General features: G+C 43.6%; 1 protein-coding gene and 2 long non-coding RNA genes across 8 annotated transcripts in view; 2 read left to right on the top strand and 1 right to left on the bottom strand.

Moving 5' to 3' along the window:
* LOC147025204 (uncharacterized) overlaps positions 1-757 on the top strand; it is a 2,457-nt gene extending 1,700 nt beyond the window's left edge. Inside the window, exon 2 of the long non-coding RNA XR_015059391.1 lies at positions 1-757. This exon is cut by the window's left edge and continues 1,536 nt beyond it. This is a non-coding gene — a long non-coding RNA (uncharacterized LOC147025204).
* The window catches only part of LOC147025203 (uncharacterized), a 25,123-nt gene extending 12,532 nt beyond the window's left edge, over positions 1-12,591 (top strand). The window contains exon 2 of the long non-coding RNA XR_015059393.1: positions 11,360-12,591. This is a non-coding gene — a long non-coding RNA (uncharacterized LOC147025203). The remainder of the gene's footprint in view (positions 1-11,359) is intronic.
* Positions 1-25,809, bottom strand: part of ABCD3 (ATP binding cassette subfamily D member 3) — a 104,140-nt gene that overhangs the window by 56,703 nt on the left and 21,628 nt on the right. For 5 of the 6 annotated variants that reach the window (XR_015059389.1, XM_085885910.1, XM_085885912.1 and 2 more), the window contains 14 exons: positions 21,656-21,769; positions 21,139-21,227; positions 20,851-20,920; positions 16,331-16,428; positions 15,983-16,106; positions 15,829-15,885; positions 15,297-15,439; positions 9,989-10,058; positions 9,649-9,718; positions 9,422-9,519; positions 8,079-8,170; positions 6,663-6,751; positions 6,056-6,122; positions 1-41 (listed from right to left, as the gene is read on the bottom strand). The exon at positions 1-41 is cut by the window's left edge and continues 23 nt beyond it. Coding sequence is in view for 5 of the 6 variants with exons in the window: in XM_085885910.1 (XP_085742036.1) it covers positions 1-41; positions 6,056-6,122; positions 6,663-6,751; positions 8,079-8,170; positions 9,422-9,519; positions 9,649-9,718; positions 9,989-10,058; positions 15,297-15,439; positions 15,829-15,885; positions 15,983-16,106; positions 16,331-16,428; positions 20,851-20,920; positions 21,139-21,227; positions 21,656-21,769 (1,222 nt within the window). In the remaining variant the exon portion in view is untranslated. Of the gene's footprint in view, positions 42-6,055; positions 6,123-6,662; positions 6,752-8,078; positions 8,171-9,421; positions 9,520-9,648; positions 9,719-9,988; positions 10,059-15,296; positions 15,440-15,828; positions 15,886-15,982; positions 16,107-16,330; positions 16,429-20,850; positions 20,921-21,138; positions 21,228-21,655; positions 21,770-25,809 lie in introns of those variants that run through there. The other variant, XM_085885915.1, reaches the window with a different exon arrangement.

Raw genomic sequence — 25,809 nt, 5'->3', positions numbered from 1 at the left:
GAACATCACCGTTGGGTGTGGTCAAAGGTACACGGTCAAACCTGCAACAAATTTTGTTCCCAAGTCAACACAACTCAAACAATTGTATATTGATGGATCAGCCAAAGACTAACAAAGATCAAGGACTAATCACTTACCCCTTCCAAAGCACAAAAGTTATATGCACATCACATCACAGGATACTGAGGAATAATTTCTCTCTTGAAAATATGTTCAACGTTTCCATTTGCCTTTCCTCATTCACTGTACCTTCCTCTTTGATATTACTCTCAATTGCTTTATTGCTGTGATGGCCCTGGTAGTGCCACATTGTGCTTATGCGTAATATATTTTGATGATGATGATGATGGACAACAGTAACAACTAGAATGCACTCTTGATGGAGATGCCGATTCACTCCACGTTTCTCTTCGAAGAAGTTATGGCTGTTTTATGATTTGATGTGCGATAATTTTTTTGAGAAGTGATCCAATTCTCTGCCAGCATGTTCCCAGTATGTGGAAATTTCAAATTACTTCCATGCTGTTCATTCTCTTATTATGACTTGCCTTTTTCATTTCTGATGCAATATTAAAATTTGTTGATTTGGGTATTAATGTTTGATTGCACGATGAAAGGCCTCTGACTTCAAGATCAAAAATTGCTTCACCAGTTCCCCTCAAAATGTGTATACTGTACTTGCTCGAGGTACCCATGGGCCGTCATGAGTGCAATAAAAATTTGGCCCCCTACCTCCCCACAGATGGGGATATGACTGCTTAGTTTTTTTTTGGTTGTTTTTTTTTGTGTATACATTGTCGAGGCTCATATGAGAGCAACAGTAACAACTAGCATGGACAACACCGTCATAGTCCGTAACACACAACCTGCATAGTCTGTAACACACAACGTACAACAAGGGGAAGCAGGAGAAAAGAGGGGTGGGAGAGGGAAGGACAAAACAGTGGGGAACAGAGACATTAGGAGATCTGTGGAAGGGAGAGGGGTGGGGCAGAGAACACGGGGTTAACAAGATGGACACCACGGGGACTTTCAAAACCTTACACGACAGAGAACTTTCGGGAAGGAAAGCAGGGAATTTGAAGGAGGTGGGTTTGGGGTGGATTAACGAGGTTAGAAAAGATCGTGGTTTTGGATGGGGGAATATAAGAGGTGGTGGTAAACAGCTGTTTTAAAGACCTGGAGGGAAGAATGGGATTGAAGATAGTCAGGTCAGGTATGGGAGAATGTGCCGGAGCAGCACGTTGCTGCATCCACTTTCTGCCTCAAGGGGCCTCCGTCTGGCCATCCTCCAGACAGAAGACTGGCCCATCCCCATCTCCTTGAGATGGTGATCAACCTGCTGCAACCACGGGGAACGTGATCGGCCCATTGGCCTCCTCCACTCACAAGACTCCCGCGCTGAGAGAATCTGGTGAGCAGAATCAGCGTCAGGAAAATGAGCCACATGTCCATACAGCTACAGCTGACGCTCACGGACTATGCGGGTTAGAAATCTCATCTGAGTCTCTCTCAGCAACCGCTCGTTGGACACACAGTTAGACCAGCAATAGCCAAGGATTCTCCGAAGAGACTTGGTACCAAAGGAATTAAGTCGCCATCTCAGATCCTTGGTCAGAGTCCAAGTCTCACATCCGTAGAGCAAGACTGGAAGCACCAAGGACCTGAAGACTCAGACTTTCGTCCTCCTGCACAGGTACCGGCAGTGCTACACCCCATGATGCAGTGAATCCATGACTCCCCATGCCCGACCCAGACGTCTGTTGACCTCTGGCTCACACTCAGCAGAGACATGAATACCACTGCCAAGGAAGTGAATCTCTCCGTGACATCAACATCCTCACCACAAACAGGTACAGACAAGATAGCAGCATCCAAGATGTCATTGAAAGCCTGGATCTTAGTTTTGACCCAGGAAACCTGAAATCCCAGCGGCTCCAACTCCTCATTCAGCACCTCGAGGGCCCCCAAAAGGATATCTAAAGTCTCTACAAAGATGACTGCATCATCTGTGAAATCAAGGTCAGAGATCTTGACATTCCCAAACAATGTACCACAGCTTGATCTCTCCAACATCCTTCCAAGATTTCAGACCATACAAGCACTGAAAAGTGTGGGGGCCAGTACACACCCCTGATGAACTCCAGTAACAACTGGAAATAAGTCAGAGATGGTATCACCACATCCCAGAGCACTCTCCGCATCAGAGTATAGTTCAGACATCAGATTGATCAGTTTTGGTGGCACCCCACGAAGACCAAGAATCCTCCAGAGGGCATCCCAATTCACCGAATCAAACGCTTTACAGAGATCAACATAGGCTGCAAGCAGCCTCTGCCGAAACTCTCGTCTGCATTGGGTGAAGACCCGAAGAGTAAGGATACGATCAATCATTGACCTCTTTGCTGTCAATCCTGACGACTCTGGACGCTGGTGCTCAAGCAGATGGTGGCGAACCCTATCAATTTTTATCCGAGCAAAGACCTTGTCCGGCACTGAGAGCAGCGTCACCCCTCTGTAGTTGTTGCAGTCCTGGCAATTACCCTTCTCATTCCAGAGAGGGACAACAAAGCCCCTCTTCCTGGCAGTTGAGATGATGTCTGTGTTCCAGGAAGAGCACAGAACTGCATGCAATGACACAAGCACAGTATTTCCACCAACCTTGAGAAGTTCAGCATGAATGCCACAGATCCCAGGAGTATTACCCCATTTCCACCGGTTCACCCCAACCTGTGTTTCCACAAGTGAAGGTGGATCACAATTGATTGGAGGTTCAGCAATAGGGATTGTAACACCACTGACATCCAACTCAATAGCTAGTGGATCAGCCTGGTGCAGACACTTAAAGTAACCGGCCCAGCGGGCCTTCACTTCATACTCCTCTCTCAAGAGCCTACCACCCTCTGCTCTAACTGCAGTACTCCAAGGGATGGGTTTGGAGGAATACAATGCGCGAATTCTCCTGCAAGCAGGGCGAGAATCACCTGACCAAAGTTGATGCTCATCCCCCTCACAGATTCCTCACACATAGGCCTCCTTGTCAACCCCTAGCGCACGTACAGTTTTACGCCTCAGCTCCCTGAACAGCTCAGCTCTGCTATTCAGCCTGGCCCTACGACTCTGGTCAATAGTATCCAGTGTCCCTTGAGAGACAAAATTCTTCGCCAAACAATGAGTTCCAAGACATCTCCCGGCAACATCAAGGATGGTGGTCTTGAAGGCACTCCACAACTCTTCAAGATTCCCCAAAGCACCCAGAACCCACAAATCCCCACTCAGCCTGTTCGCAAACTACTCAGCTACCCGATCATCCTTGAGTTTGCCAACATCCAGCCTCGGCAGAGATGGTACCATTCTGGATTTAAACTGCAACTTCAGAGTTGCTACAAGTCTGTGGTCGGTATTGAGGAACTGAGCACTCCGGTAGACCCTGCAGTTCTGGATCAACCTCCAGTGACCATCAACGAGCACATGGTCAATCTCCTTTGCCACAGCACCTGCGTTGGAATCCCAAGTCCAGCAATGAGCCTATGGGCGCTGAAACCATGAACCAGCCACCCTAAGTCCATGACTTCTTGCAAAGTCAAGGAAATTATAGCTATTCTGGTTCATAGTTCCTGACCCATGCAGACCAACACACATCTCATAACCATCCCCATCAGTTCCAGTTGATGCATTGAAATCCCCCAAGACGAGAAGAGTATCTCGCCTGAGGCATTGATCAAACACAGACTCGAGCGTGGCTTTGAATGCATCCTTCACGGTGAGATCACTCGCCTCAGTCGGAGCACATACATAGACCATGGAATGACACCCAAGGAGTGACGAATCCTTCGTCTCATAATACGCTCGTTGACCGGTGTTTCCTCAATTATCATTGGAGTCAGCTTATTGGACACAGCTACAGCAACTCTTTGGGCATGGTAACCATCAGAGCGACAAGACCAATAGTAGGAATAACCACCCACCATTATCTTTCCGCAATCCGGTCTCCGAACCTCAGAGCGTGCTGCAATACCGATGTCCAAACGCTTGAGCTCAGATGATAACAAAGACAGATCATCATCCTCTCTTTGGGATAGGAAAATCCAGGCACCCACCCAAAGGGACTGACTCTGGTTAACCCAAGGAGACCACCATCTGCTGGACGACACCTCAGCACCCCCAGACACACACTACAGCAATCTGATCCGGGAAAGTTACCCCGTAGTTTTTCTCCTTTCATCAAAAAGTGGGGGTCATGAAGGCTTTGTCCCAATCCCGTCATCTGGTGAGGTGCCTTGCGGAGGACAGCTGCACAGGAAATACTCCCATGGACTGGGTTTTCAGATTTATTTTGCTTTTATTTTGTTTTGCGAAGTGAAGGGTTTTACGGTGGCCGGAATGCAAATCCTGCCACCATCCTCCTTATAGAAAGTAACCCAACTGCAGGAGGACATCTGCAGACACAGTTGGGCACTGGATATGGATGGCCTTTAGCTCATAAGTTCCTCTGCCCTTTGACAGATTTTGTTTTTAATCCTGCTGGGTGTCCATGTCATACACCCTCCTCACCAGAAAACCTGGTGGGGGAGACGGTTTAGTCACCGACAACCCGACCATGAAACAGGCTAGTACAGGTTTGCATGATACCTGTTACAAGTCACAGATCTGATCTGGCCTGACCTGACAATTGAAGAGAGTGTGGGAGTTTATTCCAAAGGCAGAAAAAAAGAGGAATGAAAAAGTGAAGGTGAGCAGTAATTGGTGAATTTTGTAGTTTTACCCGAAGGGGATTGCTGGCGGACCTTGAGCGCCCTGTTGAAATATGGGGGGGGGGCATATCACAGACAGAGCAGGGGGGACGAGACCATAGAGGAGACAGTCGAAGACAGAAAGACCACCGACCTGCCTGCGGTGAGAGAGTGAGAGGCCCAATGACTCAGCCTCACCGCAGGAGATACCAATGATCCTAAATGCCTTGGTTTCCGCAGCGTGAAGCCGAGAAAGGTGAGAGGCGGGAGCACCAGCCCAGAGAGGAGAGCAGTACTCCACCAGACTGCGGACGAAACCTTTGTGTGTGCTCGGGAGCTCAGGTGGGCCGAGGAAGGACTTTGCATGACGGAGGATTCCCAGTCGATGACAATTTTGGAGGCCAGTCGTTGGGGTGTAATTTAATTAACATTTGTGTGGCTTTGTCGGACGTTTATTTTAAAAAACGATAACCTGTTGCTCTATGGTCATCTCACGACTGGCTTCTGATTTTAACTTCCTATCCCGGATTAGCGTTAGTAGTTTCTGCTCCTTGGTCATGGCTGCTGTTGATCCGAATAGAGATTGCCTGATCTGTGAAAGTCACCTCTCCCTCTCAACTTCAGTCTCTTGAGCCCATGGTGCCTTATTGGATGTCCTTCTTGCCTTTGCTCTGTATGTAACTATTGGGCTCAGCACGTCTCAGTTTGTTGGCAAAACAACTCTACAATATGAGCAGCTAGAATTGCCAAATTTGGCACAAAGTTTCATCTTGTACACAAAAACACGATTATCGCAATACTCATGTACCGGCCTAAGGCGGCGACATGAGTATTGCAATATGAATACATGTACTCCTGAATTAAATTTAGTTTTGTATTTTTCCTTCTTCGCTTAAAGTTGAACTTGTCTGAGACAGTCACATGAAGTTCTCTGCTGAATCTTGCAATTCCAGCTACCCTCTTTGTCCAGTTATTCTGCCAACAAATAGACAAACAAGTGCTCAGACGGGATGATCACAATAATCAGACAGTTGACCTACAGCAAGTAATGATATCCTGAAAATGTGCAAATCGAATTCGTTTTATGGTTTGTCAAGTTTTCAGAGAACAAACGCCCTTTTTGGAGGTGGCAGGAGAAAGGGTGTAGGAAAAAAAAGAGGGGAAGGGGGTACAAAGTCTTTAAGGTTCACCAAATCATTAGTAGGAGTTATAAAATGATAATAGAACATTCTTACTTCAAAAATAACTTTGTGCTTTAATTGAAACCCTTATTCCAAGTGCAGTGCACCATTTTTTTTCCCCACACAAGCTGCTGTAATTACCTGATGATATTGTCAGCAATGATGACTTTACCACTTCCTGGGATAAGTGGTGGAGCTGAAACATCACCTGCATACACGTGATTTCCATCAACCTATTTTAACTTCATAAACAAGCATCTTTAAAATCAGCTTACATCCATTTCATTTGTACATCCACTTTGCCTGCAATCTTGTTACTCGCCATAATATGATTTGTAACCCAACTATAAAAAGGTCATCCTGCTGCTATGCAAGCAAGCTACTGCATCAATGAGTATACCATCCTTCATAGAGGACATTAAGTCAACCGTTACATATAAATGCATTCACTGGTGTGCATTGAAGACCCGACAATACCTTTCATAAAAGTAGGCTATTGTATACATGTACCCTGTGCAAATTCTAAATTACCCAATCTCAGTCATGGAGCAAGAAGACCAAATTGATGTTCGAATCCCAAGAAAATGTGTATTTGATGTTTATACAAAAAGAAACTCATCATCAACAATTTCCATTCCTCTTGGTTTATGAGCCTTTACTTGGAAAAAAATCACAACAAAGTTCTTAGCATGTCGTGTGGGTGAAGCTCAAGCAAAAGCTTGGATCCAATCCACTTCACTCTACACACCTTGAGAGTTGGTGACCATTGTCCGCTGATACTTTCCAGCTCCCAGATCCTCCAGAACCTCTATTAGCTCAGTGATCCTTGCAGTAAAACTGCAGTCCAACAGGAAAGTCACCATAATCCATGCCTTCACCGCCAATGACTATTACTTCAATATCAAAAATAATGATTACTGTACAAGAAAAATGTATGAGGATTAAAAAGAACGAGAATGGCACTCCTCTTCGTCACAACATTGACCGATATGCCTCTTATTACATCATCACACATACTTGTACCAAGTTGGATTTAAATCCCTTCAGCTGTTCTTAAGTTATTGCGGGAACGAAAACCTATCACGTACCAACGCACGGATGGACGGACAACCAAAAAACAGAATTCCTCCGGCAACTTCATCAGCGGATTAGTACAAGAGAAGCAAGAACTACAATCTGTATGCAGTATTGTCTGTAGATATAAAAGTGAATCATTTGTTTGTCTGTTTGTTTATGATCTTACTGGTTTGAGCTCCCAAGATTAATCATGACAAAACTTTTCGGGTCGGATTTTTAACCATGATGCACCTAAATAGATGTTTAAAAAAGTCATGAGGAGGGAACTATAGCGGTGTTGCACTCCCGAGTTAATTTATTTATTACAGCTTCACTCCTTTACACCATTAAGACCCCCATTAGACCCCTTAGACCTTTACACCCGTTAGACCCTTTCATACCCATTTAGACCCTGTTAAGACCCTTTAGATCCCTTCACACTCATTACACCCTTATGAGAACTGTAGACCTTCTTTGATCCTCTCGACACTTTTCAGACCTAAAGACCCTTTAAACACTTTGGACCCCCTTACCTCCATTAGACCCCCATAAGATCCTTGAGACACTTTAGACCCATTACAAAAATCAGAAAAAAATCCCTCCGAAAATCGGTTTTGACTTTTTTTGTACACCATTCGCATCACAAATCGAAACTGATATCAAAAGGTGAAACTGAATTATAGAGAGAGGGGTGGGATGGGGCTGAAGAAGAGATGTGGTGAGGGATAGGTGCTCAAAGGTGTTCAGTTGGCATGGAAAGAACTTCGGTGATCTTCTCTCAGGTGGTAGGCCCAAAACTACCGAAATCCATTTCCCAGCCAAGCTTTTGCAATATCACCCTCACTCCCAAGTAATACTTCAGAGGTACAACAAACATGGATTGGAAATATTCGCTAGTAGAATGGAACAATGTTGCCAAGGTTACCAGCTCCAACCACTGCGATATCTGCTCACTGAATTTTTACAATGAAATCCCATTTACCCCAATACACACTCCAAAAAATTGCTCATTTGAGGTGAGACATCTACAAACCTGTCAGACAAAGATACCCTGCTTGTCATTATAATAATAGTGATACAATTGATGATAACAGCAATAGTTTCAAACCCTGCAAGACGAGCCATTTCACGTCCAGCAAGGACCACACGACCCAGAGCTTGCGACATCCGCAACAGCATGCGTCCACTCTGGTAGTAATCCTGAAAAATATTGCACCGTCAGTCATACTAATATTCAGTATTATTACAAAAAGCTAATGGAACAACTGTTATCCTGATAGCATCATCATCCTGATAAAAACCGAGACCTAAACTGGGAAATTTTCCAAAACCATATAATCAACCGCGGTTCAATGAACCATGTTTAACCCGCATGCACGTTTGCACTATACAGCCATAAATCTGCATCAGTTGTCGATAAGTAACACACTAATAAGAGGATGCACACGTTTTTTGTTCCTCTGCATTTGCAATATGCAGAAAACTGTGTGATGGACCGAGATTTATTTTTTGTATACGGAGTCGAGGCTCGTGAAAGAGTGAGCACATTGAACAGATCAGGACGTAACAGACAAAACAAGATGCAAAGTACGCATGCATGGCGAATGAGTTGCTACTAAATATAAATAAACTGTAAAATGTTACTCATCCACCACCCTTACCCTCCCACTCACTCCTTTTCCCCTTTTCAAATTTCACATTTAACCTCCAGGGAGTTTAACACTACAATTGTGAATTTATCTGAAAAAAATATATTTTCCATCCCCCATAATGCTGCATAAGGTGTGAGCTAAGATTTATATCTGGCAACGTGTTTACAATGACCACCGGATCAAATCCACCTCCCAGGAGTGGTATACTTAATACCATTTGATCAATCAAGTGTACCGCACTCTTTACAGAGTGTAGGTGCTGCCAAAGCAGTTCCTGGACAAGGGTCATGCTGGGTGGTGTGCTGATGCTGAGCTTTTTGCCATTTCATTCCAAGCAGTCAGTCAGGGCAGGAATTTGTAACACGTTCAGGGTGCCGGCGATAACTCGCCCAGTCTATGCAAAAGACCCCATGGGATCTTTAATGTTGACTGACAGATCAGTCCTGGCAGACGAGACTTTCTGCTTATCATCCTTCTGATGGACGATGCACACATTGCTGCCTCACCTCGCACGTGAAACACTAGGGTTCAGTTTATGGTTGGGTTGAAATTCCAACCCAGGCTAGATAATTCAAAGGCAAGTGTGCATATACAGGACCTTAAGGCTATCCTGCCAGCCGACATTATTGTTATACGATTGAAAACAGTACAATACCACTAACACCAATTTTCGGTTTTCTGTTCTAATGGTTTTACACGACGACATAAATGTATTTAAAATGATAGCTCAAGTTACTGGGTAAAGCACAACGTCACGGCAAAATCCAGCGTTTCACGACTCTGCACAATGATGCATTACCTCCAGCAGTTGTGATGTGGTACTGTTCAGGTGTCTCGGTGTACTAAGGTCCATAAAAGGGCGACTCACTACGAGGTATCCAACGACGGTGGCAAAATCTACCAAAGCAAAGTAGAAAAATAATGGCAAAACAAATGTAGTAAATATGGAAGAAAGTGAAATTAAAAAAAAAAAAAAAATCAGTAAAAACTACAACCTCAGTGAAGTAGAGAAAATTGCAAACTAACATTTAGCGATGATGTCATCAATGATTCCCGTTCCAAAACGGAAGAGGATGAAGGAATGTACATGTTGCACCTATGCAGAAGAAAGACAAAGCTTCAAACACCACTGAGGGATGATGAAGTAATCATACAGACAAACCACTCGATGGAAGGATGTTTTGTACTGAAACGATGATTGAAGATTTCTTCTTATGTTTAAAAAACTGGAGTCAAAATAAATGGTCACCATGATGATGAAAGATTATTTTGAACGAGTTAACATTATTGAGATAAATATGGATGATGACAACAATAATGAAGCTCATTGTAGTATAGTGCCAAAAATAATCGACTGAACACTCACCAGTTTGTGAAATGTCACTTGAATGTTGTCTTGTTCCCTGATACTTCCATTGTAGAATGCTACTTCCTCACTGCAAGCATTTTCAAAAAGATTCCATGTTAGTCAAAGATCATCAAGCTTTTAAACACAAGAAGTATCCGATTTAAGACCCCACGTAAAATTATGGATTGGCTGTCATGATGGAGAACCTGAATTTTCCAAGTGTATGTGATATACGAGGTGTGTTCAAAAAGTATCCAACCTTAATTTTTCGTGCGTAAACAAATGAAGCTAGGGAGGCGTGGTTTGGTGCACGTATGTAGGCGATCCTAATTCGTATGCGTGAATATTTTCCCGCCTGCAGAAGCCGACAGACCGCCAATGAGTGAGGAAGTGTAAGTGAGCGCCGTCGGATTTTCGTTTTTGACAAAATGACGGAAAAAAACTTTAACAATGCTATTGCATCAAATTTTGTGTAAAGCTTGGCAATTCCCAAGTGGAAACGATCCACATGATTCAACAGGCCTTCGGGAACGAAGCAATGGGCACCACACAGATAAAAGAGTGGTACAACCGCTTCAAAGATGGTCGCACATCAGTGGAAAGTGAAGCACGTTCTGGTAGGCCCTCAACATCCCAAAATGAGATCGTCATTGAAAAAGTGAGGACCCTGCTGATGCAGGATCGTCGAATCACGATCAGAGAACTTGCAGAGGATGCGGGCGTCAGCATCGGATCCGTTCATTCCATTGTGACTGAGGATTTGGGTTTAAGGAGAATCTCAGCGAAGTTCTTGCCAAAGCTGCTAACGATCGAGCAGAAGCAACTCCGTTTGGGGATCGCACAGAACCTACTGGAGACTGTGAACAGCGATCCCAACTTCTTCAACACACTGATCACTGGCGATGAAACCACAGTGATCCATCATTTTGTCAAAAACGAAAATCCTACGGCGCTCACTTACACTTCCTCACTCATCGGCGGTTTGTCGGCGACTGACAGCTTCTGCAGGCGGGAATATATTCACGCATACGAATTAGGATCACCTACATACGTGCACCAAACCACGCCTCCCTAGCTTCATTTGTTTACGCACGAAAAATTAAGGTTGGATACTTTTTGAACACACCTCGTATGTATATATATATATATATATATATATATATATATATATATATATATATATATATATATATATATATATATATATATATATATAGATATATATATATATAGATATACATACATACATATATATATATATATACATACATATATATATATATATACACATATATAGGGTGTCCCAAAAAAATATACAACTTTTAAAATGCTTTGTTTGATCCTAAAAAAGCAGTAATTTTGTCACTAATGCTTCATTTCTTGTTGCAGAGACCCTGAAGTTTATTTTGATACCAAGCAAGCAGCAGAAAAATGCCAAGACTGACCGTACAACAACGGACGAAAATTGTTGAACTTTGGCACCAGACGAAAAGTGTCATACAGGTGCAACGTCTTTACTCGAGACATTTCGGTATCCACTTGCGCCATGCACCAAACTTTCGGATAATAAAGTGCACCATTGGAAAGTTTACCAATGTGGGAACCATCTGTGACCTTCACAAGGGTCACATTGGTCGGAAGAGGACAGGTCGTAGTGAAGAAAATGTGGAAATGGTGAGACAGGCGGTCGTTCAGAGTCCCAAAAAATCGATTCGACGACTTTCTGCCGAGACAAACATTCATAAGAGCACCGTTCAGAGGATCCTACGCCAAGACATTTATGCCTTTCCATACAAAATTCAAACGGAAACGGTGCTTACTGATCAACAGAAACGCAAACGACGACTTTGCAAATGGGTTCTCAGGAAAGTTGGAGGAAGATGCAGACTTCCTCAAAAAACTTCACATGACGGACGAATGCCATGCTCACTTGTCCGGGGAGGTAAACAAGCAAAACTTTCGGTACTGGAGAACTGAAAATCCTGCTAATAAATCAACTGAACTGGTGCCTCGATCTGTTCTCAAAGTCACCATGTGGGTGGCGGTTGGTTGGTATGGGATAATTGGTCCATACTTCTTTGAAGATGACCAGGGACGCACTTGCACGGAACTATCGTGAAATTATTCAGGAATTATATCTGCCTGAGCTATGTACTCAGGGCCGTAGGAGAAACAACCTGATCCAGATGAGAACCCAGTGGTTCCAGCAGGATGGGGCACTGCCCCATACAGCCAGGGAAACAAGGCGTTTTCTCAACCAACATTTTGAGGGCCGCTTTATCTCCCTCTACGAAGACGTTGAGTGTCCACCGTATTCCCCTGACCTTACTCCTCCAGCCTTCTTCTTGTGGGGGTATCTCAAGGACAGGATCTATGGAAACCCTAGGCCTCAGACTCTTGATCAGTTGAAGGAAAACATCCACCGAGAAATCCAGAACATTCCTCAGGAAACGTTTCCAAAAGTGATGGAGAACATGACAACATGTTTGCAGGCAGTGATCGGACAACGTGGAGCCTACGTGGAACATGTGGTCTAAAAGAAAACGACGATTCTATTCCAAAATTTAAATATTGGTGGCAAGTTTGACATTGGTACAATAAACTTCAACCTTTCAGCTTTCTATCCAGCCATATTTCTTTTTTAAAAATATATATGTTATGACCATCCTCTTTGCAGATGAAAAGTTGAATATTTTTTTGGGACACCCTGTATATATATATATATATATATATATATATATATATATATATATATATATATATATATATATATATATATATATATATATATATATATATATATACACATCCAGGGCAGTAATCCGAGACAAAAGTCTATCATTGCTGGTAACATGGTCTGTCCCTGCCTGCAGATACTCTATGTCACGACAGTAACATGTCATTTGGTCAGGGTGCCTGTGATAGATAACTCTTTGGAAAGTCTCGATATTACATCAATGTAATGTTGTCAACAACCAATGTTGACAGATGCGCCCTCCAATTCCACATCCATCCGATGGACGGTGAACACAATGATGCATCCCCATATGTGTGAGACACAATGGTGACAGTTATAGCCGAGTCGTTTCGTCGAGATTCCAACTGAGATTCGATTTTAAGTTTTAACGAACCAAGTCAAAATGTACATAACCTCATCGAGATTTGCACCCAGGCTATATACAGTAGTTTGAAGATGAGCACGGATACTTCAAAGCTTTCCTGCCAACCCTATTAAATGTATGCAGAACAATATGTATTGTGATATACGAGCGACAAAAATAAAAACATTTACAAACTTGCGTTTTAGCCTGTCAAGTAACTTCCCTTCCATTATCCTACCTGTTTTCTTGGCAGAAGTAAGGAAAACATGTGGCATCTAAAACATGCGAGTTGGACAAAAATTAAAAACTGGTTGTTCTTCATTACTAAATAGCAATGACTTGTTAAACAAGACAGCTCATCCTTTCATACATAATCTCTGTCGGACAGACTTATCCTGAGTTCAAATCCCACCTGGCTGTTGAATTAATACCAGGTGGGGTTGACTCTGCCTGTCATCCTTCCGAGGTCGGAAAAATGAGTGCCAGCTTCCTAGTATCCTGTGTTGGAGTGGTGACCCGTCCAGAATTGTACCCATTAGCCAAGGAGACTGCTTAGGCAGCACCAACGCTCTGCACAGACTCTGGTCCCGATGGATGGATACAGACTTTTGTCTCGGATTACTGGCCTGGATACAGCTTAGATACTGGGGTAGTATACAACAATCAAAAAATTATCATAAGGTAACACAATCAAAACTTAATGGTAACAAACAAACTGATATGATGAACAGAAACTATTCGGTCAGTCAAAACAAGATCCTCAACTCACCTGATGTTTGCCTTGTTGATCGAATGTCCATCTTTAAATGATATGCAGTAGCCAATTAGAGAAGTTCCTCAGAGGTAATAATCACCACACTGAACACTGAACACTGAACAGTAAACCCTTACATATTGGCGGGGGGGGAGGGGGTTAAATTCCCGGAAAATGCTGCGATATTCAAAACCGTGATATTTAGAAACCTTTCCCATGGTAATAAGGGGGTTTGGTTCCTGGGCTTCACAAAAATATAGAGGAAGGTTGGCAGCATCGAAAAATAAACATCACAATTGAAATAACGATGTACAATAAATATAAATCGGTTTTAAAATGAAGTCTCCTGCTGCGTTGAGGCAGATTAAACATTCAGATGTGATGAAACTTGTTCCCTTGCCCTCACCCTTCCTTCCTTATGAATCTTTAATTATTCCTTTATAGTCTGTCAATGTTTATTATATAAATCGTTCTGCAGTTCTGTAAACAAGAGAATAAATAAAATTAAAAGAATCACTTTTGTCCATCGTTTTACACTTTCATGCGGTAACCCAAATTTGGTAGCATTCTGAATGGTGGGTCTGGAGAAGAAGAATTTTGAAGGAATTTACGCGATTTTCCCTAAATTTACTGAGGCCGCCATTTTGACACATTTCTGGTCACATGATTGGCATGATCTCCACAATGTAACATCAGGACCCTGTCCGAATGTTGTAACCCAAATTTGGTATCATTCTGGCTGGTGGGTTTGGAGAAGAAGAATTTTGAAGGAATTTACACGACCGCCATTTTGACACACTTCCGGTCACGTGATTGGCATGACCTCCGAAATTTCACATCACAACCCTGTTCTAATATTGTAACCCGAATTTGGTAGCATTCTGACTGGTGGGTCCGGAGAAGATTTTTGAAGGAATTTAAGTCCACCATTTTGACCTACTTAAAGTTACTTGACCGGAACGAGCTTTGCAATTCCCGTTACGAGTCAGAAACGGAATCTTGCTGACAAATTTCAGCCGGATTGGCCCAGCGGTTTGGCCGGAGATATTGAAATAGGAGACAGACGGACGGATGGACGGACAGAGCACGTTGACTTATCTGGAATTCCAATTCCAGATAAGCTAAAAAAGTAAATTACTTAACTTTATAACCTTGCTCTTCTATGAGCAGCACTCTTGCAAAGAAAAAAAAAGTTTTATATTTAAAGTTGTATTCTGTCCTATTTAATGTGGGGACGACTGCAGGCTCAAATTCCGGAATTGCATGGTAAAAACTGGGGCTCAAAGCTAGCTAGTGCTAAAGGCTCAACACAACCTTCAACTCAAGGGCAAGACTAATCGATATCAGAGGCACAGTATTCTGAAGAGAATGCAAATGCAGCTGTAGCACCTTGGACGATCAGATTTATTTACACTGCAATATGGCAGTAAGGCCAATAGTGTGGAGCAAGTACTAACTGTGTCATTTGCACCTGTTGGTGATGAGACGCGAGTTGACAAAGCGATAATCACCCTCTAGTCTCTGCTCGGCCATGGTCATGCGGCCGATGGGCCGACGCAGGCGTGTCAACAACAGGCCAGAGAACAGAAGATAGGCCAGCATGGTAGCAGGACCCTGGGGTGTACACAAACCAGCATCGCAAAGCTTGACATCAACAACACTGCTTTTTTCTTTCATAGATGCAATAAAAAAACCTTTTGACAATGATCCTTTTCATGAACACCTTTTTGTACACACTGTTAAAGTTTGGGGAGGAGCTAGAACACAGAATGGATCAGCACGTGACAGAAAGAGAAGAACAGCATGGGGGAGGGGGGGGAACAAACGGCAGTGTTGAAGGACAAAACTGTAAACTTGGAAAGAGGTTGGCTTCGGGATGGTTAATGGGGCAGAAAAGTTAATGGTTGTGAATGGGCGATGACCTGAGAAACTGAGAATTTAACTGCTAGTCTTAAATAGCTGGAAATAGAGAACAGCAAGAAAACTATCCTTATTACTGGTACCTGAGCCCCAATGGCAGATGTCAGCTTGAACACATACAGGCTGATGTCCAATAAAGGCTGTGAACACAACATTGGTCGATCCAATTAAAATGGAAAAGCAATAAATTGAGTCACATCGAGACTGGAACCAAAGTCACATTTAAACAATGCTTACTTTACTAATGTTAGAATAGAGATCAACGACTGAGTTGCAAAACTTCTCAACATCTTGAGTGAGGAGCTGATCTGGGTTTGTGATCCGTGAGTCCAAATTTCCCATCTTGTAGTAGGTGAAACCACTAGCACAGAGCGGGAGAGGAAGATAAGAAAACTCATTAATGGCTTGAAGAGATAAACAATACGGAACCTTAAGAGACATTTCAAAATGTGATTATTGAAGACTTTAACCCAGTCAATACAGTTGACAGGAAGATTCTGCCCCTTTTTGGGGGGAGGAGGGCAGGGAAAATGAATCATTGATTTGACATTACTGATAGAAATGTGACATCAGGTCCTGCAGTACCTTAAGTATTTCTGGTAGAGATGCCTTGTAAGTCGGATACGAAAACACAACTTCAGCTCACTCAGGCCAAACTTCAGAAGGCTATTCACCATGGAAATCTACAATACAATAACAACACAATGTAAGCACTTGTTAACAACAATCACCATTTCAGTTTTTATCATTCTTGCTGTAATTTTTACGACGATTGTTATTCCCCCATATTCTGTAATACATTTTGCTCGGAGACTTCTACACCAAATTTGCATGGTTGGTACAAGTCATAAAATCTATTCCATATCTCCTCCAATGAAGATGAGTGATCCAAAGGCTTGGGGCCATTCTTGGATTGGCCTTTTATTTTTAATATGTTTCAAAATAACTTAAAACATCTTCTGCCAAACCGATCAATCAGAAACTTCGGATACATCATCAATAGACTGCGACACTTTCGTTTTGAGAAGTTGCTCCATGAAATCATGTTGCTCAGAAGACATGCATAGTCGAGAAAATCTTTTTTTTTTCTTAAACGACAAAAACAATTGCACGCCATCGCAAATCCCCACGCTTCCCACCGAAAACAAAGTTGAAAGATGGCCAAAAGTTCCATGAGGAATGACCCAATATCAAATTTTGAATTAATTTCCCCCCCCCACCCCCATTTTGATCTCTGTGACCCTAAGGGGAATGAACCAGGGGTCAAATCCAAAAGATTGTTACATATTTCATGCGTTCACCAATGTTGACTGCATATACAAAGTTTCATTAATGAAGGTTTCAAATATGCTTGCAATAAAATATGCCTGTTGCTTCTTCTAGTTTTTGGTATTTGACCTTTTAACTTCACCCCAGGGCCCCAGGGGGCATGGCCAAAATAATACTGCTTTCGCACCATCTTACACTATGGTGATCATAACTCTCAAGTTTGGTAACTTTCTGCACAACTGTTTAGGAGGAGAAAGTGTGCCAGACGGACAGACAGACAGAGCAGATTACAACATCCACCCATGTGTTTTTTTTAAGCGTAGGGATAAAGGTTATATTCATGGGTGCCCATGTGTGTTATAAATGCACTCGACTTTCCATCCTCCGAGGTATACAATTGAGTCTTGAAAACATTGCACATAATCAGTGACAATGCTGAAAATTGTGTTATTTGGGAGTCCTGTCTCCAGGACTCTTGAGTCCATCTGCTTGAGCACCAGCGTCCAGAGCAGTCAGGCTTTACACCAAAGAGGTCAGCGATTGACCGTATCCTTGCCCTTCGTGTCCTCACCGAACGCAGACGAGAGTTTCGGCAGGGGCTGCTTGCAGCCTATGTTGATCTCTGTAAAGCGTTCGACTCAGTGAATCGGGATGTCCTCTGGAGGATTCTTGGTCTTCTTGGGGTGCCACCAAAACTGATCGATCTGATGTCTGAACTCTACTCTGGTACTGAGAGTGCTGTGAAGTGTGGTGGTACCATCTCTGACTTATTTCCAGTTGTTACTGGAGTTCGTCAGGGGTGTGTACTGGCCCCCACACTTTTCAGCACTTGTATGGACTGGATTTTAGGGAGGATGTCGGAGAGATCAAGTTGCGGTGCATCGTTTGGGAATGTCAAGATCTCGGACCTTGATTTTTGCAGATGATGCAGTCATCTTTGCGGATACTTTAGATATCCTCTTGGGGGCCCTCGAGGTGCTGAAAGAGGAGTCGGAGCCGCTGGGATTATGGGTTTCTTGGGTCAAAACTAAGATCCAGGCTTTCGGTGACATCTTGGATGCTGCTGTCCTGTCTGTGTCTGTTTGTGGTGAGGATGTTGAGGTCGTGGAGAGATTCACTTACCTTGGCAGTGATATTCATGTCTCTGCTGGCTGTGAGTCAGAGGTCAACAGACGTCTGGGTCGGGCCTGGGGAGTCATGGATTCACTGGATCATGAGTGTGGTGCTGCCGGTACCTGTGCGGGAGGACGAAAGTCCGAATCTTCAGGTCCTTGGTACTTCCAGTCTTGCTCTATGGATGCGAGACTTGGACTCTGACCAAGGATCTGAGACGGAGACTTAATTCCTTTGGTACCAGGTCTCTTCAGAGAATCCTTGGCTATCGCTGGTCGGATTTTGTGTCCAACGAGCGGTTGCTGAGAGAGACTCGGATGAGATTTGTTACCTGCATAGTCTGTGAGCGTCAGTTGCGGCTGTATGGACATGTGGCTCGTTTTCCTGACGCTGATCCTGCTCACCAGATTCTCTCAGCGAGGGAGTCTCATGAGTGGAGGAGGCCAGTGGGCCGACCACATGCCTCGTGGTTGCAGCAGGTTGACCATCATCTCAAGGAGATGGGGATGGGCCTGGCATCTGCCTGGGGGATGGCCAGACGGAGGCCCCTGGAGTACCGGCGGAAAGTGGACGCAGCGACGCGCTGTTCTGGCACATGCTCCCATACCTGACCTGACCTGACCTGTCTCCATGCAGACCACATCATCTGTCACGACATCAATGGTGTATCTTTCCCTCCTGTAATTCTCTTTTTGTCTGAGTTCATTCAGCTCCTTTGTTGCTTCTTCTAGTTGCACTTTCAAAATGACATTGTGAACTCTGAGTGTTTTGTTTGTCTGTAATTGCACCTGAGGCAGATTATGTTGACCAAGAATTAGGGACACTTGTACTCGTAGAATTATGGACAATGGCCCCAAAGAGGTTGTGAGACTATTGCAACACCTGTCTCTGTGTGCGTGCGAGCGTGTCCACATTTCTACATATACTGGATGTTCGCTTAAAAATTTTTTTAACTGCAACCGCTTGCCCGATCAATGTGAAACTTTAAAGATAGGAGAGACTCCCCATGGAAAATATTGTATTGATAACTCTGACGTGATAGGTCACATGGTATGGCAGCCATATTGGATCAAAAGAAAAATTGGATATCTTTTTTTCTGAAACCGCTCAATGAAAAAAAAATTAAACTTGTCATCAACTCCCTTTGGGGTATAAATCAGGTGATAACGATGATATCATCAGTGAAGTCATATCTTGGACATGTCTGGATCGATTTTATTCATATTTGACACAAAGACAACACATGATGGTATACATATGCACGTCATTATTTTTCGACATCAGATCCAAGATGGCTGACAAGGCCATTTTAGTTGTAACCCACCCCCCCCCCTCCCCGGTGTTGAACACATCCTCAACCATTTCTTGGACATGCATGTACCGATGTTGTTTAAACTTGGAAACCAAATAATGAATGATGGCTTGCATATGCACGTCTTTTTTTCTATCAGATCCAAGATGGCCGACAGGCGGCAATTGTGTTACACATGTCCCCAACCATTTCTCTCATATGCATGGTCTGATTTTGTTCAAACTTGGCAAAAGCACAGTACACGATGTCATACACTGGCACCTAACTATATTTTGCGATCTGATCAAAGATGGCCGACTGGAAGACTGGCGGCCATTTTAGTTGCAACCCCTCCCCCCCCGATGTTGAACACATCCTCAACCGTTTCTCGGACATGCATTTACCGATGTTGTTCAAACTTGGTACACAGTGATGAATGATGGCTTACATATTCAGGTCATTTTTTTCTTTGACATCAGATCAAAGATGGCCGACTGGCAACCATTTTAGTTGCAAAAAAAACCTGAAGTTGACCACGTCTTCAACCATTTCTCGGACATGTATTTACCGGTTATTCAAACTAGGCGCCCAGAGAAGGAATGATGGCTTACATGTGCACGTCATTCCCCCTCCCCCCTCCACCCCCGGGATCAGATCCAAGATGGCCGACTGGTGGCCATTTTGTCAGTTAAATGTGTCCCTAACCATTTCTCAGACATGCATGGTCTGATTTTGTTCAAACTTGGCACACGCACATACATGATAGCATACACGTGCCCTCACTTCATTTTGGAATCTAATCAAAGATGGCTGACTGGTAGACTACCCTTGGGGACACCAGAGTGTTCCATTTTAGTTGTACATAAATATGAGCTATCACTTTAATTCCATTCAGCAAAATTACTAAAACAACGGAGGCTGTGACATTTTATGTCTTCTTTAATTGTTTTAAATGCAAATTTGTCAAGCCGTCAACCAATATTTTGATCAAAAAACACAGAAGCCTGTCTTGTGACGTGACAGTGGATAGGGCTCTGTTAACCTCTTCAGCGGAGAAGCAACATCTTGCAAACTTGTTTTCTTTTCGTGAATTTTTGGTAAACTGTATTTTTGGGGGAGGGAGTTGGGTGGAGGAAGTTATAATTCTGAGTCACCAGAGATTGCAACTTAAGGGTGTGTATTTCCTATTTACTGAAGCTTTCTATCAATGCCACATCTATGGCATTATATTCCAATTATTTTAACTTCCAAAAGACTACAAATAATTTTAGAAACTTGATATGAAGACATATCTGTAACAAATGAGAGTATACATGTAATTTTGTCATCACCTCAAACTTTTACTTCAAAATGTCACAAGTTGGCCAACTTAAATTTTGGGACAATCCTCAGAAATGTATAATATGTTGCTTTGCGTCAGAAGTAATCTTACCGCAGGCATCGCCTTAATGAAGTTAAGCAAGTATTTCATAAACAGAGTCGAGCTGCGACCAATGATAGCACTGCATGCACAGGGACAGAAAGAAAGAGAATAAATATCAAAATGATGCAATGATCTTCAGAATGCGGAGCCTGGGGAAGCAAGAGATCCATAATTAAAGACTGAGGGTGGGGGATATGGTGGAAGAAAATCTTGAAGGTAACCATTTTGGAAACAAATGCCGTCATAAAATCTCGAATTGCTGTCACATTCTACAGTTTGTTTCTTACTCAATCTCACCTCTCTATCATCGTTCCATTCTGAATCATCCACACATCACAGTAGGTTCTGGTCACCAGCGTTAAAGCCACAAGCAACAGGTAACCTGTCTAAATTAAGGGTAGAAAACGTTGGGGAAGTGAAAAAGGGGTCAGTACGAAAAAAAAAAAAGGTTAAGAATGAAAAAATAGCAATAACAGAAATGAAAAGGGTGATTAGTTACATAATATAAAAGTTTAAAATATGTAACATGTGATGTAGATGTGAGGTTTTGGACTTTGCCTTAACACATTGCAATAAGATGATCAAGCCTCAACTTCCTGAAAACAACATTTCAGATGATCTTTCACCTTAAATAACGTTTTTACCCAAAACGGTCAATATTTCCCAGCGTATCACATATTAATATAATACAATTACAGTAAGTGGTGGCACATAATAAAAATGCAATAAACATGGAAGTGTCGTATTGCAATGTTCTTTGTTATAATATGTAACACTAAATAATCCTGTATGATATTATAATGCAAAGAATCACCTCACGACTTAACCAACGAGGAACAAGAATTTGAAGCATGCGTCGCAAGTGCAGAAAAAAGGACGAGTCAACAACTGCCCGCTCCCTCTTCCCTGCCCCTCCTTCCTTTTCACCCTGAAGAAAAAAAACAAAACAATAAAAGTCAAAACAATCATGAAAACAAGGAAAAAATTACAAAGAAATACTATATTATATTGCAAAAGACGATATGATGAACAGTCAAGGTGAGCAAACTTTAATGGACCACTCTCATCAATTCAGTCGATAACACGAGAAACACCCACTCCCTTCAGGAGCCGCAAGTGGGGAGAACTTTATTTTGGGTTCAACCAGCAGGTTTCAACGCATTTCATCGGGCAAACAAACAAACAGACACGTATAACTATTGATACCATAACATCCCAACTTGTTTGAACATTCCCATGCACACCCAGAGTAGAATCAACCACTTTTCAATTTATTTCGTCCAACGAATTAAGAGTGCACAAAATACAGAGCACGCAAGTAAAATGGCCAAGTAGTTTTCGATTTGATAACGTTTTCACGCAGAGATACGAGAATAGTACTATAAACCACGACGACTTGTAATACACCCTCCCACCAGAAGCCGCAGCACTACGTGATACACATTTACACAGAGAAATTGTGTCGTCTCCCTTCTCCCGAACTGCCGCCACTCTGATTTTTTATTAATGACTAAACCCTTCCCCGGCACATCTCAAACACAACCAATACATTTCAACTCATTCTGTCCAGCAATTTAGGAGTGCATGCAAGTCAAACAAGCAAACCTACACACACGAGTTGAATTATATATAGTACGTCCAACAATCACCCATTGAAAAATCGACAGGGCTTGATGCTTTGAGTAAGGTAATTTGAAATTTGAGCGCTATTCACAAAAAAAATTGAAGAGTCTCTGGCAGACCCCACACCCCCGTATCATTTTTGTGTATTATTATACAGTTAGAAGAATCTCTGTTTGAAAACGTTAATAGAATAAACCGCTGGACAAAATAACTTGAAAACTGGATGTTATCGCTGAATAATAAATCAAACTCCTGGAGGTTATACTGTTGCGGAAATAGCCCCTTAGTTGGTTATTAAATATACGATTAGCCCAGATCCCCCCTTAAATGCATGTTTAGCCAGGTTGTTTGGTAATCGGACGTTACATGTGTGTTGGGAGATGTAGCGGGCTGTCCATTGTTCATACAGTGGTGGTGTACCGAGAGGCGCCTTCTTCTTCTTCCTCTTCCTTCCCCCCCCCTCCTAACCAGCCCTCACCCAGCGCACTGACAGTCAGTTAACAAGACGTGTCAGTAACCCATTGGCGGAGAGCTGTTGCAAACTCGAACGATGGACCAATCACGGGTCCCCGGAGGCGGTCCAAAAGAGGCCGCCCCGAAAAGGCAAGAGGAACTGGCTGCTTTGGGGAGTCTGCGATCTGCTTTATGAGGAGTGACTCGACGAGCTGTTCCTCCTCGGCCATGGATTCAGCCTGCAGGACCTCCACAGGTTCATCCTGAATCCAACCACGCAGCCTCTGACTGTCCTGACTCCCTGCACGGCTCGACACATCTTTTCATCCGGTCGATCCGCCTGCAGAGTCCAACACCCAGATTTGGCCTAGTCTGGTGTACAGGCCAGGCCTGGATTTGCATTCGGGACCTTGTGGAGAGCCAGCTGGAACACACCATAGATCTTCCTCTGCTGCGCCGTCGACCTTACAGGGGCTGGACGCGCTGAGGCTGCGTGCGTGAGCGGTGCCGACAAAAGGACGTCATCGCAGCCATCTTGCCATGCGGCATGCGTGAGCGATGCCGATAAGAGAACGAGCACCATCTTGCCACGCTGCGTGCGTGAGTGGTGCCGATAAGAGAATGAGCGCGATCTTGCCACGCGGCATGCACGAGCGATGCTGATAGGAGTACGAGCGCCATCTTGCCACGCTACATGCTCGCGCTGAGCGCTCGAATCCGAACACCATTGGCTTGTCACGAGCCGCATTCGTGCCTTCGACACTTTTCCTCTCGTCCATGATGCACCACCACGTACTCCGTGTCTTGTCTGCATGTTGTCCAGGCCTAAGGTTTATTTTGCTTGGCTCCCTTCAAAACCCGTATCCGTAGCTCCCTAGATAAGAGCGGGTTATAGATTAATTATAACGCTCGTGAATGCTTTGCTTGTGTCGTGTTCCCCGATGTGCCCCCAATAAATCTGGCCGATTCATGCGAAAGTTGCCCCCTTGAATTTATTCGTGCCGTGCTGAGGAACAATCCACTCGATTTGTATATAAAACCAAAACGGGCTACGGACTGGCAGACTTCGCTCGGTCTCTGACAAATCCAGTCTGTAGCCAGGGTCTATATCCCCAACTGGTACGGCCCAGGTGTACTTTGGTATCGTGGTCTGAGGCACGTGATCCGAGACCTGTGACGAACTAGCCGGCGTTATAACCCCTGAGACGGCGGTGCTGTTAAGTGCCGCCGAATCTTCAACAATACAACTTGAACAGGAGGAAAAAAAAAACACTCCTTTGCTGCTCCGTTCAGGAGTGTGTGTTTAAAGTAGATTGTAGATCACCGCAGCAGATTTCAGTCAACATAGATTGTAGTCCATAACCGCAGCAGATTTTAGTCGATCACCAACTACGATGACCGCGACACGAAAATCGAAATATTGCGCTCCATAGCGAGCAGGGTCCCCGGTCCATTGGGGCGGTTTACGGCAGGCGAAAGGCAGGAGGGAGGGAGTTTAATTTGGTTAACCATGTACTTTTTGTGTATTATACAGAGAAGAATATTGTTGTGGGAATGCCTTCTCGAGGGTAATTTTGCACAGTGTAACGGTAGTTAATTCCCATAGTGCACGTTTTGACATAAGCATGAGATAAAAAGCCCATGTGCCAGGATATGCGTCATTATTTGTATAGAAAGCTGTTGTCAGCCTTCCTCACATGTGCATGTCTAAAATCGCTTTCCATTCAAACCTTTTTGACGTTTTATCCCTCCGTAATCTGTCCTATATGTTCTTTAAAACGAGACAGACTCTACAGGCCATTCTATAAGGATTTTTCATACAGACAGCGAGAGTTTTGGCAGGAAGAGCCGCTGTCACGATCAGATTTGCGCCACCGAATTAGGTGGGAGGTCACGCTGGGATGCCCCACCACCGATTGGGCTCACGGGCAGCTGACAGCCATTTGGGGTGAGGCCAGTGACATCAGGGATTAAGTGAGGGATGAGACCATAAATGAGGGTGGCGAACCGTGGTGGCAAAAATATGCTACGGGACCCGACACAGAAGGTTGCGTGTGATCTCCGGGTGTTTTGGCGGAACGAGATGCAGCATGTCATCTTTCCACCAGCCCCAACCACAGGCCGCACCCAGAAACTGCTTTCCATCATGCCAGCTCTTGCTTGCGCACCATTTTCACTTCGGACCATCTTTTCACTTGAGCCTCACTGCGTCCCATCGAGCACAGCCCTGGTATTTCAGTCTTGTCAATTTCTTCCTGGTCCTTCTTCTTCACGGTGTGTCTGAAGCCTTTAAGGATATCAATAATTAAGGAGCTCCCGCTCGTGCATTGCTCAGGGTGCGTATGGGTTTTATTTATAACAAATCATTGTGTTGCTTCTCGTATTCCCAACCTTTACCTGTTAAATATACATACCATCATAAAATCACTTGGTCTCAGAGTGATTCAAGTGTCTTTGATCACGAGCCACATTGGCTATAAACGTCCGTTCAGACCGATCTCGTTCCAGTTGCCTGACGACGGCAACTGTATGATGAATGAAATATATTGAAAGAGAAAATAAAATAACTTGATGCATCCAAGCTGTTGAATACAGGTAGCAGAGCACTCCACACTCAATCAAAAAGAGCACATTCTAACCTATAAGCATTATCCGTTTCTCCGAATTAAAAAAAAAAATTACTCATTAGTCGATATGCATTGGCCTTTGCTTGGAACACAGCAATCAGCTATTATTTTGCCTTTCTTCTGAACACACCAATGTTGAGTAAGTAACACATAAAATTCCCCAAACTGATGCTTCACGAAAAAGCACGTCAATCTTACAATACCAAGCCTCCTCTACACCCGATATCAAACCACTCTGCCAGGCGTGGAGCACTACTTCTGGGTA

This window comes from Eptatretus burgeri, chromosome 6, assembly GCF_056783735.1.
Source record: "Eptatretus burgeri isolate ZD-2024b chromosome 6, Ebu_testis_v1, whole genome shotgun sequence".
NCBI classification, from domain to species: domain Eukaryota; kingdom Metazoa; phylum Chordata; class Myxini; order Myxiniformes; family Myxinidae; genus Eptatretus; species Eptatretus burgeri.
Note: the sequence above shows the minus strand (reverse complement) of the source record. Positions and strands in the feature narration are given on the sequence as shown.